Source organism: Equus quagga, chromosome 1, assembly GCF_021613505.1.
Source record: "Equus quagga isolate Etosha38 chromosome 1, UCLA_HA_Equagga_1.0, whole genome shotgun sequence".
Lineage (NCBI taxonomy): Eukaryota > Metazoa > Chordata > Mammalia > Perissodactyla > Equidae > Equus > Equus quagga.
The window spans coordinates 4,077,846-4,098,393 of NC_060267.1; the positions used below are offsets into that span (position 1 = coordinate 4,077,846).

General features: G+C 42.9%; 1 protein-coding gene across 6 annotated transcripts in view; it reads left to right on the forward strand.

Annotated features, from left to right (window-relative positions):
* GRIP1 (glutamate receptor interacting protein 1) overlaps window positions 1-20,548 on the forward strand; it is a 590,760-nt gene that overhangs the window by 430,299 nt on the left and 139,913 nt on the right. For all 6 annotated transcript variants that reach the window (XM_046661320.1, XM_046661301.1, XM_046661312.1 and 3 more), the window contains exon 2: window positions 537-617. In XM_046661320.1, the coding sequence (XP_046517276.1) occupies window positions 537-617 (81 nt within the window). The remainder of the gene's footprint in view (window positions 1-536; window positions 618-20,548) is intronic.

Here is a 20,548-nt window from a genome sequence, read left to right on the forward strand (position 1 = left end):
CAGTTCACACTTTCAAGAGGAACCCACTAATTCTGTGTGTCTTTATTCCCCTGCAATACTAATGCTCTATCTGCTTATCTGAAATATAACATTTCTTTTCATTTCCTTTGTTCTTCTACCTGATTATTCTTAGTGCCCACTGAGCCATTTTATTCCTTCTTTGTCTTCCTGTTACTGATATTCACTGATACTTATTTATCAGTGAATGTAGGTGACAGGCAAATAATTTGTAGACTATATTTGCATACTTCTTACCATTTTATGCCTTCGTGTGCACTATAGGTTGATCCTGACAATCCTAAGAGGTGGACGAGAAAGTATACCCCTCTTCTATAGGAGAGGAAACTGACGCTCAGAGCATTTTAAATGACTTGACCTCCAGCTAAAGCAAGGTTAGGAGGCAGGTCTCCTGACTCTCTCTACTGTTCCACACCCTATCACCTCTCTCTGGAAGAAGGATTGCAATCCACTGAAAAATCTTCACTGCGTGAGAAACTGGATGGAAATTAACCAAACCCTTCATTGTACCTTTGCAGATGAGAGTCCCTACACTAAATCCGCCAGCCAGACAAAGCCGCCTGATGGAGCGTTGGCTGTGAGGAGACAGAGCATCCCAGGTTAGACCGGACTGCTGGGTTTTTCAGCTGTTTTACTTTTGAACCGTTATTTGGTGATCCTAAATAATTCCAACTTGGTAATTAAAATCAAATGCTATTTCATAGGGTGTAGACGGGGTTCTACAAAACTTGTTCAAACAATATTCAAAAAGCTAGACTTTGGAAAAGCTTGCCAGCTTGTGAGAATTCATCTTGTGTGCAAATCCTTTGTGAAATGACTTGCATTTCTATCAGCTCTCACTCATTTACTGACTTTCCCCTCTGTGTCCAGGGGCTGACTTTCACAGCGGCATCTACTTCTTTACTGAGGCATACCCGCCGGAACAAAGGGGCTCAGAATTGCTGGAGCAGATCATATAGATGCTGAATAACAAATTACTCCTTTCTTCTTATCTCTTTGCATATGGATTTACTTCCATTGGACAACTCTTACAAAATTCCGGGGCTTTGTTTCCTTAGGAAGCCGTGATTAGGATTCTTGTAATATAATAAGTGATACATGTTTTGCCAACAGAACATGTCGGATAAATATCTTAAAATGTCTTTACCCCAAAACTTTTTGAAGCTTTGAATTTGAGAATGACATAAAAGTTCTAAAATTAAAAGAGAAAGGAAATTCAAAGTATTATTTTGAACTAGGTAATTCATGGAAAAACCTCTTATGGGAGCAACTGTGGTTAGCAGAAGGGTTAAAAGCCTTAATACATTTAAACATTTATGAAAAACAATGTCTTTATATGTATTTTATACAAGTAAATTGAGTACAGCTAAACCTTAGCTACAGGATTTTAGAGTAGAGTAGTTTTAGCAGTTCGAGAGAAACGAGGCAGTGTTTCCAACCTTAAATAGATGGTTTGGCAAATCTGTCAGTGAAAAGGGGAGTTTTCCATTTGAATAAAGAGCAAGATGAGTCCAGTTTCTGAGCAACCCTTTTCATGATTGTTATTTATTTTTGTAAGAACTACATGTGGTTATGTTTGTTCTTATTCTGAAGGCTTAGATTCATTATGAAATACATGGCTTATAAAGAGGCATATTGTGAACATATTATACATCCTTGTTTGCATGCTTTGAAGATTCTAAAGTAATTTGAATTCTGTAATGAGATGGTATCACCCAGTGCCAAGATTTCTTCCATTCCATCCTATAAAACATCATTCTTAGTGCTGGTCACGTTTAGGAAAACTACTGTAGTCGGCTACAGGCTATGTTCTCTGCTTTCTCCGTATCAGCAATAAAGAGGCACCTGGAGTTTGAAGTTCCAGAATGCCAGTTATACATCAGTCCCTTCTTGGCTTCTCTACCTTAGCTGGTGCTCAGTTCTCCTCTGGTGGCAAGAGGGAGGAGACTTCCAACGTCCTTGCCGCTTCACGTGATACCAAATGACAGCACTGACCATTATCGAGTGTTCCTGGTTCTCTAGTGTCACATACTAAATTATAACACATGTGAGGGCTACACTTTTCCTTAAAGTCATTAACTAGTTTTTTAAGTTACATGTTAGGTACACAGAAGTTGTTAACCATGATCCTTAGTTCATGACACACAAGTGATTCTTCGTTATAGAATTTCTCTCTGTTCCTCCTCATGTCAAGTTAGAAGTCACTGGAATCTTGAACCTTTTTTTTAGGCTTCCTAGGTCATTTTCCTGGGGTTGAATGTGGACAAACACCTTTGTGTTCATCTCTCATAGGTGGTGGTCAGACGGGGCAGGGGTCTTCAAAGTCTTCTTAGTTATTTAGGATAGTGCAAGGAAAAAGACTTCACCAGCCAGAGGGCTCAGAAACCCAAGCGGTTAATAGCTGGGTATTTCTTACTATTATCTTAAGGAGAAAATTAAGGAACTTCTTGGAAACTGCTTCCTGACTGACTGTTGACCCTTAGAGTTCTGAAGCTTTACTTTACTTTTTTACCTAAAAGTACCTGTTAATTCTCGTTCTGGCAAAAAGAAGGGAGTCTCTGCTGATCTTTGGCCAAGAAGTCACTAAATCAAAGACAGATCTAACCCAGCTTCCAGAAGTCTTGACCAGTCACCTACCTGTCTACCTTTACACCTGCTAAGCCCATGAGAGAGAGACGCACAGAGGAAAAGGCCACGAACGTGCACACTCCTTGTTGTTTGCTGGAGCCTCTGCTGAAAAGTCCCCAAGTGTTCTCCTGGCGAAGTAGGTTGGACCACATGGAGCTCTAAGAGCAAAGTGCAAGTTTACAGCCTTTTGCTCCTGTCTCTTGTGCTTGCCTCCCAAACTTGCTTCCCTCGAGGGCATCATTACCACCCTGGTAGCAAGGAAAGATGTGTCTAGAGAAAAGTGCACCGCGGAACTGAAGGAAGGCCTAAGGAGAGCTTGGCTCATCTGCGAGCCCCTGGACCTTCTCTGTGCAGAGGCGCATCTCAGGGCAGATGCAGCCACAGGGCCATTGTGCTGCCCCCATTACTGGGGAGTAAGCAAATCCTAGGGAGCTGAAACCTTAGAGGGGCCATGGCTTTCCCCCCACTCCCCACAAGCTCCACTCCCAATGATCCAGTGGTGGTGACTGAATTTGACCATTCGTATGAGCACGTTCTCTGCTGGAAGGGGTGGGGTGTAGTGGAGGACGAGTGGAGGGGATCAGAAGGCATTTTAACCTTCTCTATCAAGTTTTATGAACGCTTAGGCTGTTCTTTGAAACATATTCTACAGATGCAGATCTGGTGCCTCCTGGAGTAAGTATTTAGACACATACAGAGATAAGATTTCTTAACCTGGGTTCCTCTGTTGCCGTGGCATAATGAAGAATAACTTTTAATAATTCTGTCCCAAAGAGGTTACCTTGAATGTTAACAGAAATATAATTTTCTCTTCAGTCATATCAAAATCCACTACTGCTGTCTAAACTCAAAATTACTACAGCAATTATTTTATAATCAGGAGTCAAATATGTGTCTTTTATTAAATGCCGATTCTAACTGTAAATCCTTTCATCCCTCCTTTTCTCGTCTCAAAAAAGGGACTGGATTAAAACATCTCTTAGGAGCAAAATGCATTTGCTTTGGATACAGGGGAAATACATTATTCATGTTATTTGGAAACTTGTCAGTTTAATCATGTCTCTTATGGCATAAAATGTAAAAACAGAAAGATTTTCTAGTCTTTCATAAGATTTTGTAGAGTTTTTAATGATGATGATAGAAAAAAATGACACTCAAGTTTAAATTTAGATTAGTGGAAACATTCTTTTAAAAAATATTAAGGAGGTGTGTTTTCAATCTAATTTCTGCCCCTTTTTTTTTTCAAAAAAAAGATGAAGTTCCAAGTATAAAGATATTTTGTAAAAAAAAAAACAAAAAAGAATCTCTTGATCTGATTCTCCTTTATTTGACAGATTACTGGTAAATTGAAGTTTGACCATTGGAAAGGTTTGTCCCAATTGTTGGAGGAAATCTGTACAGACCTTGGGTTTGACAGATTTTGAAATATTGTGACTTTGCCCTCTTAGAGATGAGGCATTTAATCATGTCTGTCTAAAGTTAGTGAAGGGAAAAGACAGGCCACTATATAGACCTCAAGGCCCAGAGTCAGTGTGTTAGTTATTTGACCCGCTTCCTCTTTCCAGGTAGCATGGCTTTCTTTGCTTATGCTAGTCTTGACAAAGAATTCTGGACAATTCGCAAATGCAGGAAGATGTCAAGCGCTTACATCTATTGGCATTTCCAAACTTTGGTGCCCCAAGAAAATTATCTTAACTCTGTAGCCAGAATGAGACCACAAAAGCTTGTGTGGGATATTTTTTTTCCTCCGGAATATAAGAAAAGACACTTATCAACTTGGTCATAATGGAATGAAGTTGTCATCAGTCTTTCTTGCTTCCCATGTTCGGGTATTTGCGGGGGGAGTAAAACTATGGAGCTGAGAGTCTGAAAGTCCATCAGCCCAAGATGTAAACACTCAAGCTGCTTAGAATACACCCAGGAACAGGCAACGCCTCTTGCAAAGTCCACGTCTGGAAAATAGTACAGCACCCTGGGCACCACCAAGAAGCCGGCCACCTCGAATTAAGGGAGAAAGGACAGGAATTTTCGAGGTTCTTCCCTCTGTTCAGCATTTTCCTGTTTTGTTAGCCTACAATTTGATGCTTCTTTGATCTAAATTTTCATTATTACAGCAGATACATAGTGTGATATTTGCACTAGGATTTTATGGCTATCATAGTGTCCAGGTATGTGAAGGGCATTTACTCGGATTTTCAGGCCTGGGTCTGCTTCCTCTGTCTGGTTCCCCCGTTGAACCCCTCCAAGGAATGGGCGAATCTCACAGATGGGAAGCCAAAGCCAGCTGAGTCAAACAGGTGTGCAGTGTCACCCAAAGAACGGTGCTGCCCAGTGTGCACGCACCTGCAGTCACCCCACTGTTCACGTCATGTGGTCTTAGTGATGTCAGCTACACCCCCGTAAAGCTGGGGGAAGAAAAGGTAAAGGCCATATGTTTGCAGTGTCCTCTTATGGAAAAAATAGATGTCTGTGTGTGGATGAAGCATATGAAGGAGTGCTTTATAGTGTTCCTGCAACCCATATAATTTCCATATTTCTCATATTATTTCAGAATTAAAAATTTTTTTAAAAGAATGGTGCTGCCGATGCTGCCCAAAGATGCTGAGTCAAACTCTGCTGTTAGGGAGGGTGTGAGCCGCATGGGAAAACACGAGGCATGAGCACCCTGCTGCCCAGTGGGGCTGTCCCTGCGTCCTCAAAAGCCTCCCATGGGCCAAGGTGTGTGCAATGGGACCAGGGTCCAGGGAGTGCCCCATTAGAGCCCCCACAGTGCATAGTGAGAACCCAAAACAATGACGTTTACACGTGTAAAATGTAGTGAACATTTAAGAACTTAGCAAGACTCTGTCACTTCTGTGGAGAGACATTTCTAAGATAGTAAAGTCAAGACCCTCAGTAGCAATGCAAGTATGTCTGAGATTTTTCCTGCAGCCCCGTTTGTTTTTTCCAGAGAACTTATCACTATCTGAAATTAACTGGTGTATTTATTATGTTTTTCTTTTTCATTCCCTCACTAGAATGTAAGCTCCCCGAGGACAGGTGCTTTATATATCTTGTTACTTTTGTATCTCAGTGCATAGAACAGTGCTTAGCAGGTGGGAGGTATTCAGCCAGTCCTTGTGCCTGCCTGGCAGGCGGAGACCCACCGTGGGGTTTTCTCTGTGCAGAGTCTACTACTTTGTAGCTGGTGTACTTTCCTACAAAATCACTGTGCAAACCAACACAGTCTCTGTTTGCTATGTATTTTCTGACTCTCACGCTGTGTAGCGACTGTTCACGTTGGCCTTGAGGCTGCATCAAATATGACATTTTTAAGGAAATTGTCCACCACCCAAAAATAATGAATGGAATATTGATCAGCTAGAAGCTAGAGAACTTTAAAGGTCTCCCCCCACCCAGGCTCTTCTCTTTCTGTTTGCGCAGAAAATGTCCACGCAATCCTATAACACCTGAGGAGAAAGTTTGAATACAATTTAACAATAAAATTGACAAGATGAGAATGATTCCTTCTGGTGTTCTGCTATAGAAAAAGACTAAAAAATATGCGAAAATAGCTGGAGTCTATAAATAGAGTGATGCAAAGCAGAACTTATTACTTATTATGGCAGGTACGCATTATGGATTTCCCCCAGAGAACTGATGCACTCTGCTGTGTGGCTGGTTGTACATACCGAGCTCTCCTCCAATAGCACTGGGCAAAGCGAGCCGCTTGATTTGTGTGCTCAGTGCTGCGGCTCTCCTTAGCGATTCGGAGAAATGACAGCCTATGATGTTTGAACTTCTCTCATGCCTTAGGAGACATGGGTGAAATGTAATAAAGTGGTCCATATGCTGCAAATCATTTCTAAATAATAATTCTTCCAGCGTGCACTTTAGGGGAAATTCTTGGTAGTGAATTAGTACCGTCCCTCGGTATTTCCCGAGCCCCACTGTGTAACAGGAGTGGTGGCATTTGGTCAGTGTCGTGCTCCGGGCCACACAGTCATCAGAGGGAGCCTCCTGGCGTCTGAAGAGCATTTTACAAGGAGGCTCGAGGAGACGCGCACAAGAACTACGAGGAGAGTCTTCCCCTACAACTGTGCACTAAAGAATGATCAATTCTCCCACTCTCCGGGTTAGGGAGACCTTCGGTCCAGGGCTTTCAAATTACGTGGCTTTAGAGAATTAGGCTTGGTGGAAGTTGTATTGATTAATTGGCAGTGGAGAGAGTGAAGACCCATCCTACATGGGTTACTGTAGAATAGAGTACTTGGCTCTTTAGTACCCCTCTTTTATTTCAGTTATTTTATTGGGGTTATAATGGTTATAACATTGTGTAATTTCAGGTGTACATGTATTATGTGTCTGTTTCTGGATAGACTGCATTGTGTTCACCGCCAATAGTCTAGTTTTTATCCGTCGCCGTACATATGTGCCCCTTTACCCCTCGTGCCCTCCCCCCACCCTCTTCCCTTCTGGTAACCACTAATCTGTTCTGTTTATCTCTGTGTTTGTTTATCTTCCACATATGAGTGAAATCAGGTGGTGTTTGCCTTTCTCTGTCTGGCTTATTTCACTTGGCATAATACCCTCAAGGTCCATCCATATTGTCACAAATGGCACAATTCTGTCCTTTTTATGGCTGAGTACTATTCTATTGTGTATATATACATACATACATATATATATATATATACACACTACATCTTCCATTGAAGGGCACTTGGCTTGCTTCCACATCTTGGCCATTGTGAATAATGCTGCAATGAACATAGGGGTGCATAAAGCTCTTTCATTGCAGCATGCATACTCGTCTCTTATCCATTGGGCTTATGTGACTTAGAATAGCTTTGCAAATTTCAGTCACTCACATGTTATCTTCATAGTGTTTGTTGTACATCTGTGTTCCACCTCTTCTATAATTAATATGATTTGAAATAAATTTGAGCTGATTCACTTTTTCACTTAGCTTTATCCTAAGCTTTATCATCTGGGATTTGACATGCTCATTATGTTTTTGTAATTCAGTCATGTGTTGCTTAATGACAGGGATGTGTTCTAAGAAATGCATCCTTAGGCAATTTAGTCATTGTTAGAACTTCATAGAGTGTGCTTAAGCGGAACAAAATTTGCCACTGAAAATGTGTCTCTTTAACATGAGGATTATTTTAGGCTGATTATTTTTAAGAAAGTCAATCCTGATGGTCTAGTGGTTAAGATTCACACTCTCACTCCCACAGCTCAGGTTCATGTCCCAATCAGGGAACCACACCAGCCATCTTGTCATATTGTAGTGACTGCATGTTGCTGTGATGCTGAAAGCTGTACCACTGGGATTTCAAATACCAGCAGGGTCACCCATGGTGGACAGGTTTCAGCAGAGCTTCCAGACTGAGACAGACTAGGAAGAAGGACCTGGCCACACACTTATGAAAAAATTGATCATGAAAACCCTGTGAGTAGCAGCCGAGCATCATCCGATATAACACCAGCAGATGAGAGGATGACACAACAAGAGCAGACACAGGACTCTGCTCTGCTGTCCACAGGGTCACTAGGAGTCGGAATCAACTCGATGGCACTAACAACAAAATTTTTAAGAAAGAAGACTCAAAAGTTTTTCTTGTTACCTTCCCCTTAATTGCCTAAAAGAATTCAGGTTAAAAAAACACCTGTCTCAGGAAGCGAGCTATCACCTGAGCATCACATGAACTGGGTGGTGGACAGGGAGGAACCTAGAAAAGCCTGTTTGTGGGGTTCCCCTCTGTGTTCTTCTGTTTCTGTGTGGCCAAACACTTGTTTTCCAAATGCCAGCTCCTTGTTACCTACCTGTCAATTGCCTTCCCTCCCTTTGAAGTCCCTGACTCTCCCCACCCCCAACATCTTCTTGTGTCTTTAGCTGAGGGTGGTATTTAAGGCGAGGGCTTCAGCCGTTTTGGCGAGTTACTCGTTTTCTTGGGTTTCTCTCATGTGTACATCTTATTAAACCTTTGATTTTCTCCTGTTAGTCTGTCTCATGTCAATTTAATTCTTAGACCAGACAGAAGGACCTAGGAGAGCAGAGGACTCGTTCTCCCTCCCCTACAGTTAAAATGTAAGGTGAGCAGGAGGCCCTGAGTGTGGGTGGCCTCGTCCACCTGAGTCCGCAGAATCCGTCTCAGTCATCACTGGCGCCCTCGATTAGAGGGGCTCAGAGGAAGGAGCGGGCGTGGGGCCTTCCTGTCATTTCTCTGAGTGACTGAGGCCTAGGAGGGACCGAGGAGGAAGACCAAATGTGCTCAGGCCATGCTATCATGTATTCTGTATGTTCATGATCTTCAGAGCTTCTGCTTCAAGGAAAAACATTAAAATTGGCCAAGCAGGCTTTTAAATCCCTGTTCTTAAACTGGTAACACTGTAACTATATACTTTATGTTTCTTTTTTTTTTTTTTTTTTTTGAGGAAGATTAGCCCTGAGCTAACATCTGCTGCCAATCCTCCTCTTCTTGCTGAGGAAGACTGGCCCTGAGCTAACATCCGTGCCCATCTTCCTCTACTTTATATGTGGGATGCCTACCACAGCATGGCTTGATAAGTGGTGCCATGTCTGCACCCGCGATCTGAACCGGAGACCCCAGGCCACCAAAGCAGAATGTGCCCACTTAACCGCTGCGCCACCAGGCTGGCCCCTGTGTTTCCTTCTTCAAACCTTGGAATCATGCAAAGCTTTAAGATAACACTGAATCAATGAAATGAGTCCCTTGTTCTGCGGCGCATTTAAGCTGCACGGAGGTTTCTGATATCAGTTCGTAGATATCTCCCGTCACCAGAGTCTGGGAGTGCACTGGCTCCAGGCATTGTGCTCAATACACATACATATTTTAAGTTCTTTTAAAATTAAACATTCTTACACATTTCTAATACTTATTACTAAGCTAGATGTTAAACTGTTATAAAGATTTCTGCTCCAAAATGTGGGGGAAATACTCTCTAGCACCTGGCGGATCCCTTTTCCTCTTCAGGAGTCAGATGGAGCCTGTGGGGCTTTTCCTGCTGGCTGCGTCGAATGTAAACTGCTCACACCTGGATTCCCTGCCTTCCACCCTTGCACACTTCACCGCCTGGCCTTTTTTTTCTCCAGCTGACCCTTTACTGGATCCCTAATTCCATTATAACTCAAATGATCTTCTCTCACTTTTTCATTTTGAGTTCTCCCCTAAACTGACAGTCATTCAACGTTTAATTATTCAACAACTTCTTGAGGACCTACTATGTACCTGATACGGTTCCAGATGCTAGGAATAGCCTACAAGCCTCTGTCCTGGAGTTGGTATGCTAGTGGGGGAGACAAGCAGTCAACAAACATTGACTGCCTCCCAAGCGGTCAGGCTCTACTAAGTATAATAAGGTGAAATGAGCTATAGTGTAAGGAGTAGAGAGTGGTGGGAGCAGAAAGACATGGGCTCTGTGTTTGAAAGGAAAGTCAAGGAGGCATCTATGAGGCGGTAACAAGGGAGTGAGCCTAAAATGAGGGGTGAACCACGTCATGGTGTAGAGGAGGAGGATTCTAGGCCAGGAGAACAGCAAATGCAAAGGCCCTGAGGTCAGAACAAGCTTGGCTTGTTAAAGAAAGTGAAAGAAGGCCAGCATGGCCAGAACGGGAGAAGCAAGGCTGAGCACGGTGAGAGAGACAAAGGGAGGTTCTGGTGAGCTTGCAGCCAAGGTAAGAGTTGGGGTTTTATTCAGAGTGTGGCAGGAGGCTGTTGCAGGGCTTGAACAGTTGAGGTACTGATGTCGTTTTTAAAACTCTCTCTAGCTTCCATGCGGAAAATAGACTTTAAGGGGACAAGAAGGGAAACAGGGAGATCACTTGGCGTGCAATATTTCAGGCAAGACATAATGGTGACTTGGATGAGGATGATGGAGGTGGAGGTCGTGAAAAATAGTCAGATTTTGAAGAAAGAGCCCAAAGAACCTGCTGACAAAGTAGATGCGGGATGTGAGAGAAAAGAGGAGTCTGGGATGAGTCCATGGCTTTTGCTCTTAACTGGATAAATAGTGATGCCATTTCTGAGACAGACAGCCGCTCGGGAAGAAGCAGATCAGTGGAAGGGGGAGGAGGGAACTCGGAGGGGGGTCAGTGGAGACAGAAACTTGCGAGCTATCCGTTTGTGTTTACCCCCTTGGGGAGAGTGACAGCATCTAGGTAGTGCTGATAGATTGACCTGGGGTCCCAGGGCATGCCGACCTTCAGAGGTCAGCAGTGAAGGAAGTTTCAGCAGAAGACATGAAGAAACAGGCAGTGGGAGAGGAATGCGGGGCCCTGGAATCCGAGTTAAGAACCACAAGACACTAAGGAGGGGAAACAAACTGGGTCAATAGTGATGATAAGATGAGCAAGACGAGGACTGAGAATTGGCCGTAAGATGCTATAAGAAGAGAGTTTTTACGTTTTCAGTGAAATGGTGGGAGCAAAAGCCTGATTTGGGTGAGTTGAGGTGAGAATAGGACTTAAGTCAACAGAGGCAGAGAATGTAGACAACTCTTTCAAAGTTTCAAAAAAACTATCAAGAGAGCAGAGAAATGGGACAGTAGCTAGGGGGACATGTGGTCTAGGGGGACTGTTTTTAAAATATGGGAGGGGGTACAGCAAGTGTGTGTGCTGATGTGGCTGATCTGGTGGAGTGGGAGAAATTGGTGCAGGAGGGAGAGGGGATCAAAGCAAGAGCAAAGTCTTTGAAGAGGCTGGGCGTGGGGGCAGCCAGCATGCAGGAGGGCAGGCAGACGGGGGCCAAGGCGCAGAGGCAGGACAGTGGGAGATGTCCTGCTGAGAAGATAAGTGAGTCCCCTTCCCATGGCGCTGTCTTCTTAGTGAAGAGGTGAGGTCATCGCAGAGAGCAAGGAGAGGGAGGGGATGTTATAGGCTTGGAGAGGGAGGAGGAGATGTCATTTCAAGGCTGGGAGACTGGATTGCGAAGGGCAGTGTCCAAGGGTTACCCTGCAGGCTTGTAGATCCCTAATGAGATAGGACCCTCTTCACTCTTGCAGACCCTACCTCTTCAAATCAGAAAGGGATAAAATGAACGTTCCTTTCTATGGCTGATGCTCCTCCTCATCCCCATGTATCGTATTCCATCTCCCCTGGGAGGTCTCCTACAACCTCTCCCTTCCATCATCATTTCTTTCTGTCAAAACGTAGGATGCTATGTGTTTTTGTTGAAGCTTTTGGCAGTTTAGCTCATCCTGTTTGAAGTTGCTCTGCAATTATTCTCCTGGGTTCTGTGCTTAAAATTTAAGGTTACAGTCCCTTAAATTCAAGAAAATATTTTTTGTTCAAAATTCCCCCACAAAGTTTTGCCCGGCAGAGCCCATAACTGGGTGCAGTCCTTGTTTGCTGTGTTAAAGACTCTCCTTCCATCACCTCCCTTAGGATCTCATCACCATCAGGCATCAACCCTCACAGAACAATGAGATGGAGTGATGGAGTACAACTCAGTCTTCCTACTGCTCCTTCGCTAACAGACGCCTACACCTTCCACGCACACTCACACGCATGCGTGCACGGCTTTCCTTCTCTTTTCCGCTTTCCCTGTAGGAAAGCCCACATCTAACTTCTTCTGCTTCAATATTTTTAGAGACAGGAAACTTGCTATCTTACAAGGTAGCCCCCACCTTTTTATATCTCTGCCTGTTAGGAAGTGTTCTTTATGCCGATGGGCTGAAATTTCCCACCTTCTACTTCTCTACCTATTGGCTCTCCTAATTCTTCTGAACTTCCCCCAAAGTAAGTCTTTCCAGTACTTTAATGTATTTGTCATCTCTTCCCTGAGTCGTCGTTATCGTTTGACCAGGTAAAGCATGTTCCCTCCTTCACCCTTGCCTCTGTGACATGTTTCCCACACCCTGGGAGTCTCTCTCCAGTGTGTCACTGCTCATTAGCATGTGGCAGCCAAAACTGAACCCTTCCTCCCGCTGAAGAGAACAGAGTACAAGAAAACCATTACCTTCCCTGATCTGGATGTTCTACTCGATTAATGCAGATTAGATTGTATTTTTAATTAAAATAATGATGTGTGTTTCTATTGAACCTGCAGTCAATAGGTCTTGTTCTCATGAGTCACTCTTAAGAGCTACGCTTCCTCCTTTGAGCAGAGCACTCCATATAATGCTGGGCAACACTGTACCCCGCATTCAGTTGTCTGCACATTTATTTCTATCATATTCAGCCAGTAAGATTTAGAAATAGGAGAGAAGACAGGGTATTAATGATTGTTGGGTGTCTATCATGTACCAGTCTTATTTACTCAGAATAAATCGTTCATCATCCCAATTTTGTGGAGGGAAAAATTAAGGCTCAAGGAGGCTTAAGTAACTTGCCCAAGTTTATCAACAACAAAGCTGGTATTTGAGTTTAGAATTACCTTAATCCAAAGCCCCTCGTCTTTCAGCTGTGTGCCCAGCTCTCAAATGGTTCAGCTCATCTTTCCAACGTGTAGAAATAGGCTCCATTACTGCTCGTCCCATATATTTACCAGTCTTCTTAGCAGGGAATTAGCGACAGATTTGGTAAGCCTCTAAGGAGTGTTAAGAACTTTAAGGACCAAGGACAGAGCTCTGCCTCATCCCTCCGGAAACCGTGACTCTTCTCTTGAACACTGGTGGGCAGGTTTTGGGTTCTTCCTCCGTGAGCTTCAAAGCCACAGACTTTCAGTTCACAGTCCTCTTTCTGTCCACAGGTTATCATAAGAGATCTTTCTCAAAGCCCACTGAAATACTCAAATATACATTTACGTTATATTGTCTTTATATATAATGTTGGTTTGCATGCCTTATTCTTCAGTGGTGTGATAATCCTTTCTAAACTTTCACCAGGACATGCCATCAGTCTCAGAGATCTAGGATTTCCACAACCCGTCCTTGTAGAAATTGAAATGCTCACTTGTCCCCAGCCTTTTGGTGTATCTTTCATTTTTATCATTGTTTCGTTATCACATCTGCACATTCTTTTAATTCCCTAGGAGTTCATTTATCTGACTCTAGCAACTCAAATATATATTAAACAGCTAAAGAATTCTTTTAATATCACTTTACCTCCTACCTTTGGCATAAATTTCCTCTTTCTTGAATCTTAAATTCTATCCTTTCTAGTTTAAGATTATTCTCCTTACCAGCCACTGGAGATGCATCATTGGCATTGAGTAGCTCGGCATTGCACCATGCTATAAGTAACTCTATGCCACCTTCTACCAGAATTTCCCCAATCCCCATGTTCTTCTTGTTCTGGCCTAAAGAACTTGGAGAAATTCTTCTAGTTGTCCTTAACACATCCTGTTAGCTATAGTTCTTGCATGACAAAGTTGTCCATATTCTAATAAAGCATATCCAAGATCTACTCTTCCTAGGAGGCCAGAAGAAGGTGGTAGTAATTATGATGGCAAAAGCTCCTCTTCTGCTCCCTAGGCACAAGGAATAAAGGGAAGAAAGTATTTGCAAAAAAGAAACGGCAAATATTTAAAATGCTGATTATATTAAGTGCTATCAAGCATACAGGAAAATAGAAACATATATTGTTGGTAGGAATATAAATTTTTTAGAAGACACATTGGTAGCATCAATCAAAATGTTTAAAAATATAAGCACTTTTCCCAACATTTCTGGGAATATATCCTACACTAATCCTCACATTTGTGCACAAAGATGTAACCATACTTGCCTACTTATAAGATGTGGTAATTTTTGAGAATCATCCTGATCTAGTAAAGAAATGCTTTGAAAACCATGTAAGTAGCCCCCACGACCACTGTCATCCTCTCTCACTGCTCCTGAGGTAGAGCATCACTGGCTGTGGAGGAGGGTGGCTCTGGGGATAGGAAGCCTCTCCCAACTCCGGTGCCTCACTGTTGGAAAGTGAGACCTGAGCATCCCTTCAGTCAGCCATGAGTGGACAGGTAGTTGGCCATGCAAATGGGCAGGACTGCGAATAAAATGTGCCAGCAAATTGGTGTGTACAGAGATGATGATTGAAGAATTGCTTGTTAGTGAAATATTGGAAGCAACCAAAAGAATCTATCAAATGAGGAATGGTCAAAAAATTTAGAGTGTGGCAATTCTAAGAAAAACTACAAAACTGTTTAAAAAAAGTATGAGTAGACCTATAGGCCACGTCATGAAAAGATCTCCAAGACATATTGTTATGTTGAAAACAGCAAGTTGTTGTGTTATCTAATCCGATTTAGGTTAAACGTTAGTGTCTGAAAAGAGAGTAGAAGGTTGGGCACAAACTTTGACCTTGGTTTCCTCTGAGATGAGAAGAGGAGTAGAAGGACAGTGTGAAGGGTGCCCTCAGGCTTTGCTCCCTATACATCTTGATCATTTAAATCTTATATTAAAATGTATTTGTGTAATACCTGGGTATGTTTTTAAATACTATAATGGCAAGAAGGAATATTAGTGGGTTGGACTACCTGGCAGAACCAAATCTTGCTGGGCGTGCTAGACCCAACCCTGCAGACAGAGAAAAAGAGGAGGATGCATCTCTGCCCGCTGATACCACACAGAGCCAACAATCAATATTTATTCAATAATCAATATTTATGCACGTGTCAAGAAGACCATCTGCAAGAGAGAAGAAGAAAATGCCAAGATCTTGCCATTCATATAAGTAGGAGGAAATAGGAGATCTGAAACAAATATGATCACTGGCCTCCAGTATTTTAAGTCATATGGACAAGGGGTCAATGTTCTCCATGATCTCACAGGCGTAACTAGAACTCCTGTCAGAAGTCACCAACCCACATCCTCCTGTTGGCTGGAGGCAGCCTACAGGTGCATGTGTTTGGCCAGCGAATACCGTTAGGCAGCACCTCTTGCCCTTCACTCTAGTTCATGTCTACACCCTACTGATCAGGTTACACACAGTCTGCTTCATTCATTTAGTGTATTGAATTGGTACCTGCCTTTGGATTTTTAACCCATGCTATAAGGGTAAGTTATGGGAAATCAGATTTGGAAGCAACTTAAGGTAGAACTTTCTAAGAAGTACAGAAAGGCAACTTAGTGTCCTGGCTAGAAACACAGGCTCTGGGGTTAGCCTGCCTTGTTTGAATTCCAGTCCTGCCACCTACTGCTGTGTGGACTCTGGCTTGTTGCTTAAGTTTCATGCTTCATGTATTAGTTTCCCCATTGATGAAATGAGAGCTTAATAAGGACCAAATGAATAAATGCATATAGAGCATCTATATTAGTTATCTATTGCTGTGTAACGATATTACCACAAACTTAGCATCTTAACAACACACACATTTATTATTTCACAGTTTCTGTGGGTCAGTAATCCAGGCACAGCTTGTCTGGTCCTCCTTTTGGGGTCTCACAAAACTGCAATCAGGGTGTCAGCCAGGGCTGCAGTCTCATCTGAGACTTGAGTTAGGAAGGATTTGCTCCCAAGATCCTTCAGGGTGGTGGCAGAATTCATTTCAGGGCTTCAGTTTCTTGCTGGCTGTCACAGCAAGAGGGCACATTCAGCTCCATTGTGGCTGCCTGCTTCCTCAGAGCCCACAAGGGCGGGAAAGTCTCCAGCAAGATGAGCACTACAGTCTCATGTGCATAATCACGTACAAGTAATCACATACATCCCGGCACCTCTCCCACGTTCTACTGGCTAGATGCAAGTCACAGGTCACACCCACACTCAGGAAAAGAGGACAGAGCCGGGGCTCATGATCAGGAGTCAAGGATCATGGAGGACCACCCTCAAGTCTATCTGCCACAGAATACAAGTCAGGCCTAGTACATATAAGGTGCTTAATAAATGTAGTTATTATTCATTGAAACTATCTGAAGAAGACAAGATTAGTTTCCTACGTTGGGGATGTTCAGACAGGCACTGGATGGTGACTGTAGGCACGTAGCAAAGAAAACCAAATGGAGGTAGGCCTTGAACCAGATGACCTTTAAGATCATCTGTGATTCAGTCACCAGGTGAGGTCAACGAACTCCGCTCCCCCTTCAAAGTCTCCTCCAGCATCTTTATGGGTTCGTTGCTTCTCTTCTTCTTGCATGCTGTCTTTTCATTTTTACCTGACTTCACCTGTGTCAAAATTGGACCTGGAACATTGTGTATGATTTTCTCTGAGAATTCTAAGAGTAACTTTGGTCCTTCTTACAACGGCCAAGCTTTGGGAGTGGGGATGGGGAGGAAGGAAAGAAATCCATTTTACCTTTACTGAGACGTGCAGTGGCCCAGCTTCTGTGTTTCTCAAAACCCTCACCAGGTTTGTGTACCTAGACTGAGCTCAGTGGAGGCCATGTAACGTTACTGGGGTCTGCTGGAAGAAGGAGAGATGATGAATTGGACTTCTGGGCTCTCTCTAGATCTTGCTGCTGACAAACAAGGTGTTTACCTGCTGATTCACCCCGCGCTGAATCACCTGCCTCCAGTATTTGTATAGAAGTGTGGTAAACATAAACTTTCTGTTTAAGAGTCTGGCCTTGGAAGAGGACAGATAAGGCAGTTCCCTTGTGGCACACAGAATCCAGAACTGTGTTTTTTATGCCTGAGACATTATTGATTTACGACATACATACCCTTGCATGTTGATTTCATTAGTGCATATACCAAACCTGTTTCTGCATTCAGCCTCTGCAGAATGTGACTAAAGAACCATGTGGCCCCACCTGCAAACACCCAAATACACCCTGAGTCAGGCACACCCCAGCTCTGGGCCCTGCTGTCTGAGGAGGGTGGGTGGGAATCACTGAGGCGCTCTTCAGCCACGCTAGTAACTAAATATTAGAGATGCAATAACCACGAAGCATCCTTATTATTTCTTTAATTGAAGCAATTTCCCAGGAGAGTGTTGAGGTGTTAATTGCTTCTGCACTTCTTCAGTTGACAGACGTGTCCTTGTTCACCTGGGTAAGAGAAGCAATTACCACAGTGCTCTCCTGGGCTTGGGGAGATATTCTTAACGAATTTTAAAGGCATTGGGAGGGCATGATGCTTTTTAAAAGGAGCTGTCCTCTGCTCGGTTCATTCCTGATAATCCACCATACCTGGTGGTTGGTCTATTCAGACCACATGATGAATCTGTTAAAGGAAAATATGTGATGGAAAAAGAGAGATAGTAGTAATATTTTTTCAGGAAATGTATATCCAGATTTCAGATATGAGAAAAATATGTTCCTGTATGTGTGTATATCACTGAGTTAAAGAAAGATTTGAAAAAACAACAAAAAAGAGTAAGCCTTTTCTTTAGATATCCAGCACGGCATATTTCTCAGGAATTTCAACACAAAGTTGTTATTTTCTGGAACTGCTGTGGCCTTCCAAATGAGGGTTTGTCAGGTCGCTACCTCAATGCAAATCAGTAAATATTCTTTTACCCGTTGTGTGAAAGTGACTTTCACAATCCTCTTGAACCACGATTTATTTTAATGTTGCATACTTACATTCAAGAAGAAAAAGAAAATAGTCTTAGAACTTTTTATTAGATTTTGGAACTTTTTTTTAAATGAATTACTTTGGCAGTTTTTCAAGCCGAGACCACCTATGTTACCAAAGTGACGTCGTGGAAATAAGATTGAATTTAGAGTCAGAGCACCTGGTTTTGAATTCTAGCAAAATGATTTGCCTGATGTGGTGTCCTTAGGCAAGTCACCTGACCTTGAAAAGCTTCAGTGTTTTCATCTTTAAGATCCTGGATTTCTGTAAGAATCACATAAGAAAATGTATGTGACTCTACCGGGCGACTCTGTAAGCGCTGTACAGACGTAAACGGTATTGTCAAAGGAACATGGAGGTTTTGAGGCGCCTGAAGCTTGCACAGTTTGACGGAAGGCAGCTCTCTAAGGAGAAGTACACAAAAGTATGTTTCTGAAAATTTTAAAATACCATGTGAACATTGTTGGGACCCTACCAAGGCTTGTGGCAGTGAAGGTCCTGAAAACTTGAGTCATTAGCTTCTCCTGTGTGTTATTATTCCAGCCTTACAGAACACCAGAGCTGGGATTGGCCACAGCTGCCATTTGATGGGCGTTCACACCTGTTGCTTTGAAGTAGAAACCCCTTTGGAAACAAAATCTTAAATGGAGGAACAAAAGAGAAAACAGACATGAGGAGCTGAAGTTAGGACAAGGGATTCAGAACTTCGCCTGCTTGGCCTCCTCCTTCCACGGGTACCTTAAGAAATTCACTTGAAAGTGGAGCTTGGAGGAGCATACTATATCCTATTTATTTGAAGAGCCTCCCTCCCCCGTTGAACAGCTGTGAAACCGGGATGCATCTGACTGTTGTCCTTGAACCTTCAGTGGTTGTGATGTCATCATCATTGCCTGTGCGTCCTCTTACTTGGTTGTAATTCCTGGTGATATGATTGGATAAATGCAACCCCTTAAAATTTCAGACAGTAAATCATTTAAGGACCATTTGATAAAGGAACATGCAGCATTTTGTAAAATGTTGTGTTGACACTTTCTGGTAAGATCAAGGAAGTACAAGCATCAAAATTTACCAAATGGATCTCAGCAGCTTGGAAGAAAGTCCAAGAGAAATAGCAGAGCACTCTCTAAGACATCTGCATCGCCAGTGTTCTTAATGTCCAGAGGCCAATATCATATGGAAAATATGGACATCAAGGACACTGGTTCAGAAAGTAAATGTGAAGAAGTTGTAGCGTACCTTAACCAATTTATTTAACTCACATTTTCCTTTTTGTGTATGCACTTTGAGTTCTTTTGTAAGACTGAAATAAAAAAACTTAGTAATAAGAAAGCATTATACTGTAATTTCATTGGCAGCATTTCTTAGTGGTAAATAAAATAACAGTGTGCCTTAAAAGTGATGGTGTCTTGAAGCCAATGAAATATGGTACTTTTAAAACCGTTTAGCTCAATTCTCATTTCACAGTTGAGAAATTAATGCCCAGAGAGGGGTAGTGACTTACCCAAGGCAATATGGCTGGCTTTTCCAAGACATAATGAACCAGATGCAAATATTTTCCAAGCAATTATTTCCTCTCAGCCTCAGACCAGAATCCCTACCCTTTGTTTTGATAATCATCACTAATCGTATTTGTTATAATTTTTAATTGCCTAGGACCTGTATTTCTTACAAGAATATTAATTCCTTGAGGACAGGAACTAAGTCTGTCTTGGTTATTTGCTCGATAGCAAAATGCCTAACATTTAGCAAATTATCAATAAATATTCAATGGAAGGATGGTGGGATGGCGGTAGGGAGAGATGGAGGGCAGGATGGAGGGAGGGAGGAAGGAATAGACGGATGGATGGAGGGAGAGAGGCATTTCATACTCAGAATGAGGCTACCAGATAGTTGGGTAGCGTGGAGTTATGTGTGGTGACTGAGGTACTAATCCAAAAGGCCTGAGCAAAGAGGAAATAGTAATGACTCTGCTTTGTCTGCTGGCTCCTTGCTGCTCGCCTTAATGGGGAGCCTTTCCCTTGGGACAAGAATATAATTGTTTCTCATGTGGAGCAGAAGCAAAGAGCTGGACCAGGAGAGACAGCTATCCTTGTCAGGGTGGAGGAAGCCGAAAGGAGGAGGTGGGAGCTTCCTTGACGTGGGCAGCACAGCCCCCTCCAGTTTTGCCTTCCAGTGGGGTCTCAGTTGAGCTCAATAAAACTGACTCGCCGCGGCAGGCTGCCTGGCTTCTCCATGGAGAGGCACCGGGCTGCCTGACGCCTTGCCCCTTGTATCTGCAGAGACTTCACTATTAGTTTTCCATCTGTTCCTATATTTGAAATGCATCAAGTCTTATAAAACAAGAGCAAGTCAAATAAATGCCCCTGACATCTGTGACAAAATGAGAAGGACTGATTTACTGATTTCCCGTTACCCTGTTGGCTTGGAGTCCACCTGAGGCTGGCTTTACTTTTCAGCCCGTTTCTCATCTACACCTTCCTATGTCCATTGTTCAGCAGTTAC